The sequence below is a fragment of the Molossus molossus genome, unplaced genomic scaffold, assembly GCF_014108415.1.
Source record: "Molossus molossus isolate mMolMol1 unplaced genomic scaffold, mMolMol1.p scaffold_m16_p_11, whole genome shotgun sequence".
In the NCBI taxonomy this organism is placed as follows: domain Eukaryota; kingdom Metazoa; phylum Chordata; class Mammalia; order Chiroptera; family Molossidae; genus Molossus; species Molossus molossus.
Window position 1 is genome coordinate 18,615,019 of NW_023425346.1, and position 15,107 is coordinate 18,630,125.

A 15,107-nucleotide genomic window follows, 5' to 3' on the forward strand; every position below is an offset into this window, starting at 1 on the left:
AGCCAGGAAGGAGGGACAAGACCCTGGGAGGCCCCTGAAAGCCAAGGGCCTGGCTGAAATCCTACTCAGCATGCCATCAGTAAGCTGGCAGGGCGGGGCGGGGTGACAGGCACAGAATCTTTGAAGACAAGACCACACGGAGTGAAGAAGGAACCCAGAGGCAGGGAGCAGTGTCAGGATGAGGTCCCCAAATGACATTTCAGCCAGTTCCTGCCTCCTGGTTTCCACAGCATCCAGTTATCATTCCGCCAGCATACTTACACGGAGCAAGTTATCCCGCGAACACCCCAGGATGTGGCTCACAAGCTTCCTGCCCACTTCCCCCACATCGTGTCACCCGGCTCAGCCGGGGCAGCCAGACAGTGGTTGGGGGTTGTTCCAGAAGGTTCTCCACAGCAAATCCACTTCGTACAAAGTTGTGAACGCAGCAGCTTGTGCAGAGTCCCTGCCATGTGAGAGACTGGCCAGGAAAAAGCCTCACCTCTACCAGAAGGGCCACCTGGAAGGTGTGCACAGGCACCGTACCTGGGCTCGTCGGTGCATAGAAAGGTCTAGAAGATACAAGACACTGGCGACAAAGCTTGCCCTTGGGGAGGGAGAACTGGGGGAGAGCGTTTAGGATGGGACAAAGATCTACACTTACGTCCCTCTGGTCTCAAAACATTTTTAAATTTACAAATGTTGGGGCAAAAGTAGGTTCATATGGAAAATAATACAATACTTGATCAATAATAATACAAGAATACACTGCTCCGCAAACTCACAAACTGGAAACCTACTCCCCCCCCCCCCCCACCGCTTTTAGCAATAAAAATAGATACCAGACCAGAAGACTACACAAGGATTATTCTACATGCAGAATGTAAGCTGCACGTTTAAGCCTTTCGTTTGCAGAAACGTCTCAGGGTGGAGCCCCGGGGACTGGGCTCACACGCCTTCGGGCGGAGGTGGGTCCCAGGACAGCCCCAGGGTGGAGCCCCGGGGACTGGGCTCACAGGCCGCTTCTGGCGGAGGTGGGTCCCAGGACAGCCTGCGTGAAGAACGTGCGCAGTGTAACGGACGGAGCTGCCCCGAGGGGAGGGCCCACGCGGTTGGTGAGGCCTCTGAGGAGCCGGCCACATGGAGATCCGTGAGAAAATAGCTGTGGCCAGTCCTCAGGAGAAGCTGGGGTGCCTGACAAGGAAAGGCCACTGGACTACTTAGAGGTTCCTCTCGGGGCACCTTTTCCATCTCACAGTGTCTGCGGGGAGACCCCTAAGCGAGCCTCAGGCAGGCTTGGCTGAGTTTCTAGAAGAGTCATGTAATTTCATTTTACCTACCTCTCAACTCTCGGACTTGCAATTTAAAAATAAAAATAATAAGTACGTTAATCTTACCACTTTTTAAGAGTCAAGAACTTACACTAAACTTAAATATATTATTTTTCAAACTTCCAAATATAAAATCACTCCTTTCAGAAACTTTCTAATTCTTAAGTCTTCTGAGTCACTACATTTTTGAGTGAGCTTTTTCCTGAGAAAATCTTGGAGTAATTTTTCTTTTAATGAAGCTGTGTATCTCGGGCTCTGAGGATGTTTCAAATAGATCTTCATTTCCCACGGAACATGTACTGAGTGCCTAAACATTAACCTGCAGCTTGGCCAGTGCGGCTCAGGGGTTGGGCGTCTTCCCGTGCACCAGGAGGTCGCCAGTTCAATTCCTGGTCAGGCACATGCCCGGGTTGCAGGCTTGATCCCCAGTGGGGGGGCGTGTAGAGGCAGCTGATAGATGTTGATGTTTCTCTCTCATCAATGTTTCTCTCTCTCTCTTCCTTTCCCTTCCCCTCTCTCTAAAATCAGTAAAAAACATGTAAAAAAAATTAACTTGCACTTGAAGGTGAACAGATTTTGCCACCCCAAAATATGTCTCTTTGGGATATTGATTATTTAAGGCTGATTAATTTTAAGAAACAGCAGATATCCCAGGAGCTCTGAAAACCAGGTAGACGTGATCCTTTATAAAGGACACTTACATTTGTAAGTGTGTTTCCCCACTGTGCCAGAGAGGAGGACATCTAGATCTCTAGAAACTTCCCAGTGGAGAAGGCTACACTTCAATGTGTACACAATCTCACCCTTGTTTACTGTGCTTTTCCTGGTAACTTCTCCAAACTGACTTCCCTTCCCCAACATCTCTAGTCTTTAGCTGAAGGTGGTATTTAAGGTGATGGCTTCCGAGTGACTCAGTATTCCTGGGTCCCTCCCATGTATACAGGACGTATACATGTTATTAAATTTAATTTGTTTTTCTCCTACTGATCTGTCTTATGTCAATTTGATTATTAAACCAGCCAGAGGAACCCTGAAGGGTAAAGGAACATTTTTTTCCGCCACACACACAAACCTCAACATGAGCCAGAATGCATTTTCCTAAATTTATTCTAACGAAGAAATTAATGATGTCAAAACTGAGTTTTGAAACAGAATCTGTGTTCTCTCTCTAGCCTCGTTATTAAAACAAAGTTTTTTTAAGGTTTGTTCATAATAGCATTGCCAATTTCTATGCTGCCTACCAATTACAAACAAGTAATTTTAAAACCAAACCAGGGCTCTCTATGAAATATTACTGTCTGGTTTCATATCAGCATTTGGACAGGTCCAAAGTCATTCCATTACCAAATAATATCAAAAATAGCTCATACACCTTTCAAAGAACATATTCCTTCCAAAATACTTCCAAGTCACAAACTTTGGAAGTTCACCGAATTTTTCAAACTACACCAGACACATAAATGTCAACCACAGTCCATATGTAGCTGACAGCACAGGCAACTCAGTAGTACTGAGCAACGTTAGCTTTATCTTTAGGTCTTTCAGAAACTACTAATTGGAGAAAACGCAGCATATGTGATTAGCTGGACACTTACACGAAGTGAAGGGTAAGGGTCTTCATTCGCAACGTACACACTGTGTTAAGATAGAAATCTTTCTAGCTGACTGAAAAAATGAGGTGTCCCCAAACTTACACATATCCATAACTCTCATTTCAAAACACACAAGAGACAACAGCATTTCTTCAGAAGATGTTCAGCTAAAAATCGGCATTTCTGATTACAGAGGAAACGGCAGGAGAGACGATCACAGGAATTCCGACTGACCCCGGCCCCACAGCGCCAGGAAACCGCCGCTCTCGAGAGACCGGCCACAGGATGGTCCAGCTGTCTCAGGAATATTTCACTTGTTCATGAAAGAAATGAGACCTAAGCCTGGAGTTGAAGCTGAGGGTCCATATAATTTTGATATGACATTTAGTCTTAGTTTTAAAAATCATTTTTTCCTCTGCACATTTTACCAGCCTTCGCTTTTCCCCTTGAAAATCAGTAACCCCTGAAACGGTGCATGACAACAACCAGGCCCCGACTAGTGGTTACAAGGTGTGAGTTTCTGGCCGCCCCTGAGCCCTAAGGTGGAAGGACCCCTTCAGCTACCTCTCATGAAACCAGACAGAGGGGCACCGAGGTGACCCCAGAGCTGTCCTACAGACCTGAAGAAATGATTTACTACCCTGCCCTCACCTTCGACCAATCAGCTCTAACACACCCCACAAAGCCCTGACCCACGGAGTCTCGCGATTTCGTCCTGGACAACCTGTTAGCGCCCCGGCATCCAGGAGCCAGGGCTTTCGGCGCACCAGCTCACCCCACCTGCAGAGTGACGTGGATCCTAACACATTCCTCTCTCCACTGCCAACTCTTGCCCATGCAGCTTCTTTTGAGCAGGGCACCCAGGCAGATGGACTCACAGACTGGGGTTTGACAACAGTGTTTAAGCAAAACTTTGGATAAAGTTAATTTCTAAAAAAAATTTTCTAAATATTTTTCCTTCCACTTAAAAAAAGTTTTAAAAACGTATCTTGGTTAACTCATTGAACAATTTTGAGTACTGTATGGTCTTCCTGCCCCTAAAGAGATGGTAAACTACCCAGCAAGAAGATATGGTGATAAACATGGTCTTCTCTTCACCATGATCATCATCCCTGCCAATGCACACACGCACCATGATCATCACCCCTGCCTACACACACACGCACCATGATCATCACCCCTGCCTACATACACACGCACCATGATCATCACCCCTGCCTACACACACACACTCCATGATCATCACCCCTGCCAACACACACACGCACCATGATCATCACCCCTGCCTACACACACACGCACCATGATCATCACCCCTGCCTACACACACACACTCCATGATCATCACCCCTGCCAACACACACACGCACCATGATCATCACCCCTGCCTACATACACACGCACCATGATCATCACCCCTGCCTACACACACACGCACCATGATCATCACCCCTGCCAACACACACACGCACCATGATCATCACCCCTGCCTACACACACACACTCCATGATCATCACCCCTGCCAACACACACACACTCCATGATCATCACCCCTGCCTATGCACACACACACCATGATCATCACCCCTGCCTACACACACACACTCCATGATCATCACCCCTGCCTACACACACACACACTCCATGATCATCACCCCTGCCTACACACACACGCACCATGATCATCACCCCTGCCTACACACACACACTCCATGATCATCACCCCTGCCAACACACACACACTCCATGATCATCACCCCTGCCTATGCACACACACACCATGATCATCACCCCTGCCAACACACACACGCACCATGATCATCACCCCTGCCTACACACACACACTCCATGATCATCACCCCTGCCAACACACACACACTCCATGATCATCACCCCTGCCTATGCACACACACACCATGATCATCACCCCTGCCTACACACACACACTCCATGATCATCACCCCTGCCTACACACACACACACTCCATGATCATCACCCCTGCCTACACACACACGCACCATGATCATCACCCCTGCCTACATACACACGCACCATGATCATCACCCCTGCCTACACACACACGCACCATGATCATCACCCCTGCCTATGCACACACGCACCATGATCATCACCCCTGCCTACATACACACGCACCATGATCATCACCCCTGCCTACGCACACATGCACCATGATCATCACCCCTGCCTACATACACACGCACCATGATCATCACCCCTGCCTACATACACACGCACCATGATCATCACCCCTGCCTACGCACACACACACCATGATCATCACCCCTGCCTACACACACACGCACCATGATCATCACCCCCGCCAATGCACACACACACCATGATCATCACCCCTGCCTATGCACACACACCATGATCATCACCACCATGACCATCACCCCTGCCTACACACACACGCACCATGATCATCACCCCCGCCAATGCACACACGCACCATGATCATCACCCCTGCCTACACACACGCACCATGATCATCACCCCTGCCTACACACACACGCACCATGATCATCACCCCCGCCAATGCACACACGCACCATGATCATCACCCCTGCCTACACACACGCACCATGATCATCACCCCTGCCTACACACACACTCCAGACTTCTCTGCATCTCAATCATGGACATGCTGGAATTCTGTAGCAATTCTCTTTATAAATATCAACTGAGTCAACTGGACCATTTATTTCATTGGCTAAGACAGACTATTCATTTCATCCCATCTCTCTGTCAACCACCTCCTTGAAGACTAAGACTGGGGTTCTTTCTGACACTTAAAAAAAACACATTTGCTATTTCTGAAACATAAAATTTTCCTTTCGATCATAATTTAAACATAATTTCAAAAGTCAACTTGCTTAATCCCTATTGATTTTCTCCATTCGAAAGTACGAAAAGGATTGCACAAAAGTATGTCAACATGTAAATGATGCTTTAGAAAGGATTTTAAATATTTCATATTACAAATACATTTAGGAAGCTAAGGATAAAACCAACAACCCTAACAACACAACCAGAGACCACCCTACGGGTTTAAAATGTGAAACACACACATACATAAAACATAGTTACTCTATATAGTTAGAGTCAGGAAAAATATAGTTCATCTACATTTTCTTGGTTTAACGAAACCAAAACAAGTTAAAAGCAACTTGGGAATGTGTTATCGGTGGAAGTAGAGTTCTTGGGGTGCTGTGAGGAAGAGAATTTCCTGGGGCCCCCACGAGAGGATGGGGTTTCATGGAAAGCTTTACTGATGATGTGAAATTAAGAGGTTTCCCCTCCAACGTCCCATCTTTGTCCATCTCACCATGGAATAATTTCAATCTTTTCTTCAGCAGGGCCAGAATTAAGACCACTGCCCAGAATTTCTGTTCCATATTAAAGCACAGTCCAGTCCAGCACCTGGCGAGCTTAGCTCGTGTTCCCAGCTGCAGTCCATTGCATGCGGGGTCTGCACAGCCATGGGCCGTGCAGCTGCTTAAGCCACATGGCTTTGGAGAGAGAACAGGTGAGCACATGGGTAAGAGTGGGTCACGGAGCAAGAGAGAAGGAACTCTTTGTCTGGGGATTTTAACCAGGAGCGTCTTCAAACTACCCAATCAACCTTTCAAGATTTCATGCTTCTGATGGGGTCTACCCCCTAGCCAATCCTTTGTTCCCAGGGCTAGACTGACAGGCAAGCACCCTCCCTGCATCACCCCAACTTCACTGCGCATGTGCCCATCTCCGCCTTTGTTTGATCCCTTCCCCCAGTGATCTGCAGGGAATGGACTGGTGGTTCCCTGTAGCTTCCTGATGGAGCTGCCCAGGTGACCATGCTTATAATGTCTGGCCTCCCCTTTGCTCTCTTCCAATCATTAATATTAGTAACTAATTACAACAACTGTACTACAGAACACAACTAAGATCATGATATTATGTGCCAATGCCAATATCTTATAGGGAAGAAATTAGAGTATTTGACTTAATTATTATGGACAAAAAAAAAATGGGACCACATACTAAACCTAAAAAGCTCAGGGAAGACCTGCATGGTGGGCTCTACAAAGTCGAGAGACCAAAAGTAACCACATATGATGGTGTGAAGACAAAAATTCCCAAACAAAAGCTAGTCATGGAGGTAATAACGTCCTAGCTTCCTGTAGCTTCCTTGACAAAGGTCAGTCTTTACCTTAAGTGAGCCTGTCTATTGACTTTTTTGCATCTTTGATAACATACCTCTGAAATATCAGAGTAGTCTCCTTTGCCAGACCCCTCAGGGCACACCCACCAGAGCATGAGAAGATAGAACCCCTCACTGTTATCTTGTTGCCCACATGCCATCTCTATGTTATGTTAACTACCCTGTACCCACCAGGTGTGCCTCTCAGGTCTACTTTTTATCCATCTCAGAGATTTCCCCACTTTGCTTCTCCCGCCTCCCTAATCTACTACAGTGAATGTCATCTACTCCCCCACCACAGTGACACTGCCTCCTCTGATTCTAATGTACAAAATAAGCTGTGAAGCTCCCATTCTCTGCGGCATTTTCTCAATCCACTGAGACTCAGCTTCCTGGCAATTGTCAGTTTGACTCAAATAAACTCTCATAAGATTTTTTTTTTTTTAGGCTGGACATTCCTGTCAACAATACTTGCTACAACAAAGAGGAAAATAATTTTAAAAAGAAAAAAACAAAACCCTTTCACAAAGCAACATTCTCACTCCGTGTGCACTATGCAACAGTCTTTTCCTATTAAAGGAATAGAACAGAATTTCCAAGAGAATCCAACTGATCAGGCATAACACGTGAAACATTTCCTCGTAATTTTTCCTTATGAGATTAAGTACATCAAATGTAGTATTAGTCTCCCCAAAGAAGGATTTACTCAGTATTTCTTCACATTCAAGTCCCCAAACACCCACATGATACAGTGGTAACAGCTCTATTAGACACAGGGACACATCTGAGTGACTGTTACTCTGTAAAGCCACCTCCCTTCATTCCATTCCACTTCCCTTACATATGTAAATTATGGTGTCTGACAGGAGCCTGCCAACAGCCACCACAACCAAATTATCCTCCAGGGATATCAATCGGGCTTGTTATTCTTGTTTCAGCATAAAAAAAGGAGGAGAGGAAGCAGCAGCTATTTTCAAAAATTATAATTCCTCTTGATTAGATTTCTGACTCACAGCTAAATGTGTAGATCCTGAAATGCATTACCCTCTGCTTCGAAATGCTGGGCTCTTTTTTTTTTTTTTTGAGAGCCAAGATACCGTACAATGTTTCCAATACAAATTGCTTCAAGTAATATATGCCTAGTTTTGCTGGGAGCATTTGGTCAGATTCTAATATTCCCTCTTGGGAGCCCACACCAGCTTCTAGCAGCAGATCTAACTGCAGAACAGAATTTTAAACAACACAAAGGCCTACCTTCCAGCGGACACAGTTCTTTTTTCTCCTACTCTGAGGTTTGTCACATGATACACTTTGTATGATACTTATCACCTAAAATACAGCTTTCTATTAAGGTAATAAACTAATCACAACATAGATTCCTTTTCCCCCCAGCATTAAAATATACTGGTTTCTACCAAGGTTGAGCTGAAGCGGACCGCCTTGCTTAAGCTTGTGAATCACTGCGCAATCAATACGAATACACAGTATGTGCGCATTTCCATGGGCTGCAAATGTTAGTCGAGAAAATGCACATCAGAGGACTTGCTAACCCACCAGGCAGGATTATCCATGGGTGGAAAGTGTTCAACTGTCCTAGTTTTTCTTGATTGTAATAAATGTTTTTGTTTCTGTGGCCACTGAAAACTTGAAAGAGCACCCTCTGGTTTTTCTTTCATAAAAATGTGTGCCCATGATTTTATTCCAAACCTCAGGCAGATCTAACCCAGGGAAAGGAGAGGACGTGCTGCAATATTACACTCTTCGGATTGCATTAGGCTCAAAATATGAACCTCCAGGATGCATACTTGTCACATCAGCCCAAGCTGAAGGCACCCACCAGGAGAGTATGTCACTGTCCTGTTAGCAGCTGGAACCGACTCCCACAAAAGAGCCAAGCCTCCAGGTACCCTCTCCCTTTCTGCTTCCTAACCACTTCCCTTCTCAGAGGAGAGAGGCCATTTGACTAATTGTAAGCACCCTGACTATCCAACTATCTAAAACACTTGACGCATCCATAATGGTCAACGACAAGCAAAGGCACCCCACACAGGAGGCAGAGAATACAACAGGCAACCCTGGCACATCACTGATCAGCAAGACTCCTGATACTCACTAAAGGCAGCCACCGCCAGGGCCAGTGTCACAATGATGGAGAACCAGGAGACCCACAACGCCTTCTTTCTGTAGTTCTGGGCTTCGTGAGGTTTTAGTCGAGTGCTGCTTTCTAGTAAGCCTGACAAAAAGAAGGCGAAAAGGAATTTAGTCGTTTCCTTATTAAGAAATCCACAGCCAGAGCTACACTTTCTTATCCAAGGATTGCCAACTGCCAGCCCTTGGGCCAAGATGTGGTTTTACAATTAGGAGAGTTCACATGGAAATCGGGCCTTCTGGCATCTCTTGAAAAGATCAGAGGCTCTGGCAATACTGGGCATGTGTCCTCCGGGTAACAGCAGCTACTTCTTCTCTATGAGGCCTCTGCAGACCCTGACCTGCTATATGAACCCAGCCACTCCCCAGCCCGGGTTAGTTGGTTTGGCTTCCACAGGTGCCGTTGCTTCTAACAACACCCTTTCCGTAGGAAAACACCACCAATCCCCCACGTTTAGATAGCCGTTCAGGCTCCTCAACTGTGGGGATTGATTTGCATTGATCCACCTGCAAGGTCCCAACTGGCGAGATGAGTCATGTTATATAAATGCCCACATTGCTCCCTCTGTGACAGTTAACAGGAGAAGGATCATTTCTCTTTAACCGCCACCACCAAGAGCCACCAGACCTAAATTATGTGCCATTTTTCTTCTCTCCTCTTTCTGCTTTATAGTATCTATTCCTTTATACCAAGCATATGTCGAAGAATTCTTAGAATATTAAAATGGGATAGATCTGCTAAAACTGGAGGTAGCTTTCCAGACAGGCCATGTGTAAGAAAGGTTTGATTTCTGTGTCCTAGGCTTTCAACATTGAGAGCCCTTGACAACAGAAATTTGTGACTCCCAGGCAATGCCCGAGCTTCAAAGGCCTTGGGTTGAAGATTAAGACATTTTCACTATGAGCCCAATTTATATTTTTTTCTTCTCCTTTTAAAACAGATTATATATGGCTGTCTTTGTTGCAAAGAGAACCAAATTCTCCGTCAAGCATTCTACATAAAAGGAGCTTATGACACCATCTCTGGCTAGACAGCTGATCGCATACCATTCACAGGTGGGGCAGGCTCATCACAATAGCTCCAAAAGATGAAGAAATTGGTAGTCAAAGCTTAGGCACCATTTGCAAAATATTTCACAGTGTGTGACATATCACACCTATGCGTCACGTAAAAGGCATCACCTTATTAGGCCAAGTGGGTAGTACAATAAGCCTCCGGTCGCCAAAAACTGTGTCCTGTTAAAAATTATTTCAAGGACCCTGTTAAAACATCTTAGTTTCATTTACTACCCAGACTCGAGCACCCTGAACAAGTTCTGAACAAAACAAGAGGAAATATTGTGAGGTTGCTTAGGGACCCTAGTTTATAGCTCAAAGATTTTTAAAAAATTGAAACCTGTAGACTTACATAGGATTAAAAGATAGATAAAATTGCTAAAGGTAGGTTTAAACACCATCTCCCACACCTCACAGTAAAAGTCTCTCCAAACCTTCCTTAATAAATGATGCTCTTGGATGGAAAACAGAAAAACCTCTTGTTAAATTCTGCACCAGGTACAAGGGATTTCAAATTACAATCCCTTTGTCTACTTCTTTCTGTCCCTTTGTCTGCAGTTTCTCCAGCTGCCGAAAACTCCCCATTCTAATTTTCAACTATAATCACCCTGTGTCCAGTTAAAGCCACAACCTAGAATGAGCGCATTCCACATACTCCCAATAATTTATTTCCCTTTTCCCAAATGATATAAAAATCTTCCTTCCATCTTGGCAAATTGATTTTCAGAAGTGAAGCTGTAATATTTAAGTACTGACTCAAATAAGCAGTTCATTTGCTAGGTATTTTGACAGCAACAATCTGGAGAGGTTTATCTACTGGGGGTAAAAACAAGGTTCCTTTTAGAAGCAGATTTAATTTTCGAAGAGAAACGAAATGATCTGCATTTTCTATTCTGCCACATGGCATTTTCCTTCCAAAGTCAGCAGTTTCCAACAATTTGATTGACCACATAGATCAATCTACACGCCTCACCCGGCAGGGGGCCAGCACTCCCAAGACAGGGTTTGGGATCACAGACTGCACAGGCTAGACCGCCCTGCTAAGGAGAGGCATTTGGGCCCCCTAAACAGTAGGACTGATGGTTCTTCCCCAGGTCTGATCCTGTGTATACCTCTTGCATGAAATTTGTTAAGTTAAAAAACTGCACTAAATGCAATAGAAAGACTGTCCAAGACGGGAGGAACTTTTCCATTTCTATTCAACCTTTGTTATTTCCTACTAGTATTCCTCTCTAAAAATGTAGCCAATACCACAAATGGAAAACTTACTACTCCTTAAAGGGAAATGAAGTATAATTACCTATGAAGACCCAGTTCATAAATGGCTTGCACACAGGTGCCTCTATCTCTGCTCCCTGTTGGCTACATGCACACTTGTAAGGCACAGAAATGGGGAGAGAATTTCTGAAGTTTTCCAGAAGCTGAGCTTCCAAAGTAGAAAAAAGGCAGCATAACCTATAGAAGCTAAGGCAGACCTCAGATAGCTGGCCTCTGCATTCGAATTACTAATTTCACTCAAATTTCACATATTTGTGATTTGGGCCAAGCAATAGTAAGCATAAAGTTGTATTAATGAAGGACTGATACCTTATTATTTAAGCATGGGGGTGCAAATATAGGGTGTCCAAAAATATGTATACACACTTTGAATAATTATAAAGCCAGGTACCAGAATCTATAGACATTGTATATACATTTTTGGGGCAGCACCCTGTGTATATGGGGAGATTGAAGCTATCAGGCATTTCCATGCTAGTATGAATTAATTCTAATTATTTTCTCCTAAAGAATTACTCATCCTAGGATTCTCTGAAGGGGGATATTCATTAGATGGGAAGGCAGCGGGAAATGCTGACACACATTACTCAAGGCTAGGCTAGACCCTGAGGCTTGGAACAGAATGATGAGAAAACACTTGTGGAGAGAAGAGTGAATATTAAAAGGAAGACAGCGAAAATGCCTAAGATAAATGTGGCCTATATTTTGTGTATTTGGTCCCTAAAGGTCTCGGACCACAGAGCTCTTGCTCCCTGAACTACAAGGCTCAGCCAAATGGCACTGCAGTTGTTGACATTAGGAGCCAGATAGATTTGTGGAACCAGCTCACATCACTAAGGGAAAGATACCTCCAAATTCCCAAAATACTAGATTATAAAACAAGCCTTTGATCAGAGTTAAAAGCAGTCTGCAACAGAATCCTAATAGCTGAGAAGAAAGTTAGGATAAGAGAGAAAGCCAAATATAGGTACACATCCCGGGTACCCAACCCTCACATGTCCTGTAGTATTTAGGCCTAGAAGCAAGCAAGCCAGATGGAGAGATGCACAGCAGGCAACTGTTAGGGCTTCTTTCTCCCCAAATCCTCTCACCGTCAGGAAGAAGGCAGCAGCAATCGAACCATTCCCAAGGGATGTAAAAATCAATATTCGAAAGATGCCGCCCCATAAGGAAAAATAACACAAACACAAAATATTATGATAAACCTCCCCAGGTAAACTTCTGATTTATTTAATAAAGATGATGCATTCATCATTAACACTTTGCTGTCAGGAATAGATTAAACAAAAGAATGTCACACACTTCCAGCTTTCAATACCACCCAGCACGGGGTTCTTTGGGAGACAGGGTTCATCCTAACAGAGAGGCTGTGTGCAGTATACAAAGCTTTCACAAAGTAACAGTTTATGAACAGTGAATGCTTTCACGCTATAACATAATGGAAAATGAAATTCAGTAGGCCAGTGAAAAATAACCTTAAAAACGAATTTAGATGGGCTTTTTGCACTTGAGCATGAGCTACAAAATGATGCTAAATATCTACTTTCCCTACCACTTTCCTTTTGTGGGTTGGGGAGAAATAGGCCAGCTCATACAGATGAGCTGCAAGGCTGAAAAAATAAGCTCAGCCCAGAGTTGTCTTTCTTCAATATCAAATTTGTAAACTACAATATTAGTTGCAGAGAGAAAGGTAATTAACACATATAATAAAACCGACAGGTCTTGCTTGTTGGGTACTTGTGTTGTCACCAATCAACCCTAAAATGAAAGCCAGTTATGTGAGAATCGGAGGTGAAACTGCAAGGCAGGCACCGAACTCGTTGCACCTGGAGCGGCTCCAGTTCTCGCCGAGCTCCCTGCCGATGCTCAGGGAACTGCCGTTTCCGTGTCATTCCATTTCACAGGCTTACGGTTGAAATTTTCTAAGAAGGAAGAAATCGTGCATCTGCACACTAAACCGGAATGAAAATGTACAGGAGATACCAAGAATAGTACAGAAACCTGCTAAGACTAAAATATAGAAACCCGCCGCAGCCAACAAAAAAATTAGGCGTCCAAGAAAAGGAGGTGGAAGTGGCGACGAGCCAGCGCTCGGCGAAGGGCCTGGCTGCAGGAATCCCGCTTCGGCCAAGGTTTCGGCAGAGAGAACCGCTGAGTCTGTTTGAGGGGGTCGATTTGGACTTGGACTCGGCAAGAAGCAGAAAAGATGCAGACGTGGCCAAGAACGGGGCTTACGGACCGAGGGAGAGAAGGGTGTAAGAAGAGAGAGAGGCGAGAATGAGCAGGGGGTTCTCTCCCGTGTCAGGCGGGCAACTCCAAGGGGGCAGCCGGTCGGAAGACAGGGTTTGGCCTCTCGCGAAAGGGACGTTCGCGAGGTTCCAGGCCAGTGTCTTGGGAGCGATCATGAAGGAGGTGGGGACGAGCGCTCCGGGAACCACCAGGTTTCGGTGTCACTCATCCAGATGAGGTCGGTAGACCAAACCCAGGTGTCCCGGTCCTCTGCTCTCACCACCGGACACCCCACAGAGAACTGGGTGCCCAGTAAATGACGGCCGGGGCCGCCCGATTGCCCCGGCGGCCGCTGAGGACTCCTCGCGCCTAAAGCCCAGAGGGGCGTTATCCCGGGGCCGGCGGAGGCCGGAGAGCGCTCGGGAAAGCGGACGCACGGGGCGCAGTCCTCCCAGCTGAGCCGCGGCCGCAGTCCCCCTGGAGCGTTCGGCTCCGAAAGCAAAAAAACCGCCTCCCGCAAACTTTTCCACGGGGCGCGGAGGGGCCGGGGCCGGGGCCGGGGCTGGCCGAGAGGAGGGCGCGGGCCCCGGCGAGCTTCCCCTGCAGGCAGGCGGTTCTCGGCTCCGAGGCGGCGCCGCCCGCCGGAGGTGGGGCTGCCGCTCTCCGCGCCTTCGCTGGGAAGTCCCTGCTCCGCGCACGACCCAGCCCGCGAGTGGGGAGCGGCAGTTCCTCCCCGCCCCGCCGGCCAGGGGAAGGGGTCGGAGGGGAAAGGGGGCCGGGCGGCGTGCGCTCACCTCGGTCCTCCAGCCCATCGCTGAACTGGCCGCTCTGGCTCATCCGCAGCTGTTGCCCCTCCTCGGGCTGCGGCGGCTCGCGCGCGGGGGAGCTCAGCGGGCCGGGGGCAGCGGCCGAGGGCGCGTGGCGCCGGGGCCGCGGCGGGACGGCGGGGCCCGGGGGGCTGCGGTGCTCGCTGCCCGCGGCGGTGTCCATGGCGCGGGGCGGCGGATCCCAGCGGCAACGACGAGAGCGCCGGGGACTCGAGTCAGAAGTGCGAGGCGCCGCGGCTCTGAGCGGGCGGAGGGACGGACGGACGGACAGCGCCGACAGGGAGGGAGGACGGGCGCGGCGAAGTGGAGGTGCGCCCGCTGCAGTGGGGGGAGTTGGGGGGGCCGGGGGTGTCGAGGAGCCGCGCGGCCGGCGGCAGGGGCCGCGTAGTCGCCGCCGCGCTCCGCCCCTGGGGGCAGGTGCTGGAGGCAGGGACCCGCCCCAAGGCCCCAACGCCGGAACC

General features: G+C 47.2%; 1 protein-coding gene across 1 annotated transcript in view; it reads right to left on the minus strand.

Moving 5' to 3' along the window:
- The window catches only part of TMEM163 (transmembrane protein 163), a 249,137-nt gene extending 234,272 nt beyond the window's left edge, over window positions 1–14,865 (minus strand). Inside the window, exons 1-2 of the mRNA XM_036254421.1 lie at window positions 14,614–14,865; window positions 9,222–9,341 (exon numbers count right to left, since the gene is read on the minus strand). Of these exons, the coding sequence (XP_036110314.1) occupies window positions 9,222–9,341; window positions 14,614–14,809 (316 nt within the window). The 5' untranslated portion in view covers window positions 14,810–14,865. The remainder of the gene's footprint in view (window positions 1–9,221; window positions 9,342–14,613) is intronic.
- Window positions 14,866–15,107: the final 242 nt, after the last annotated feature.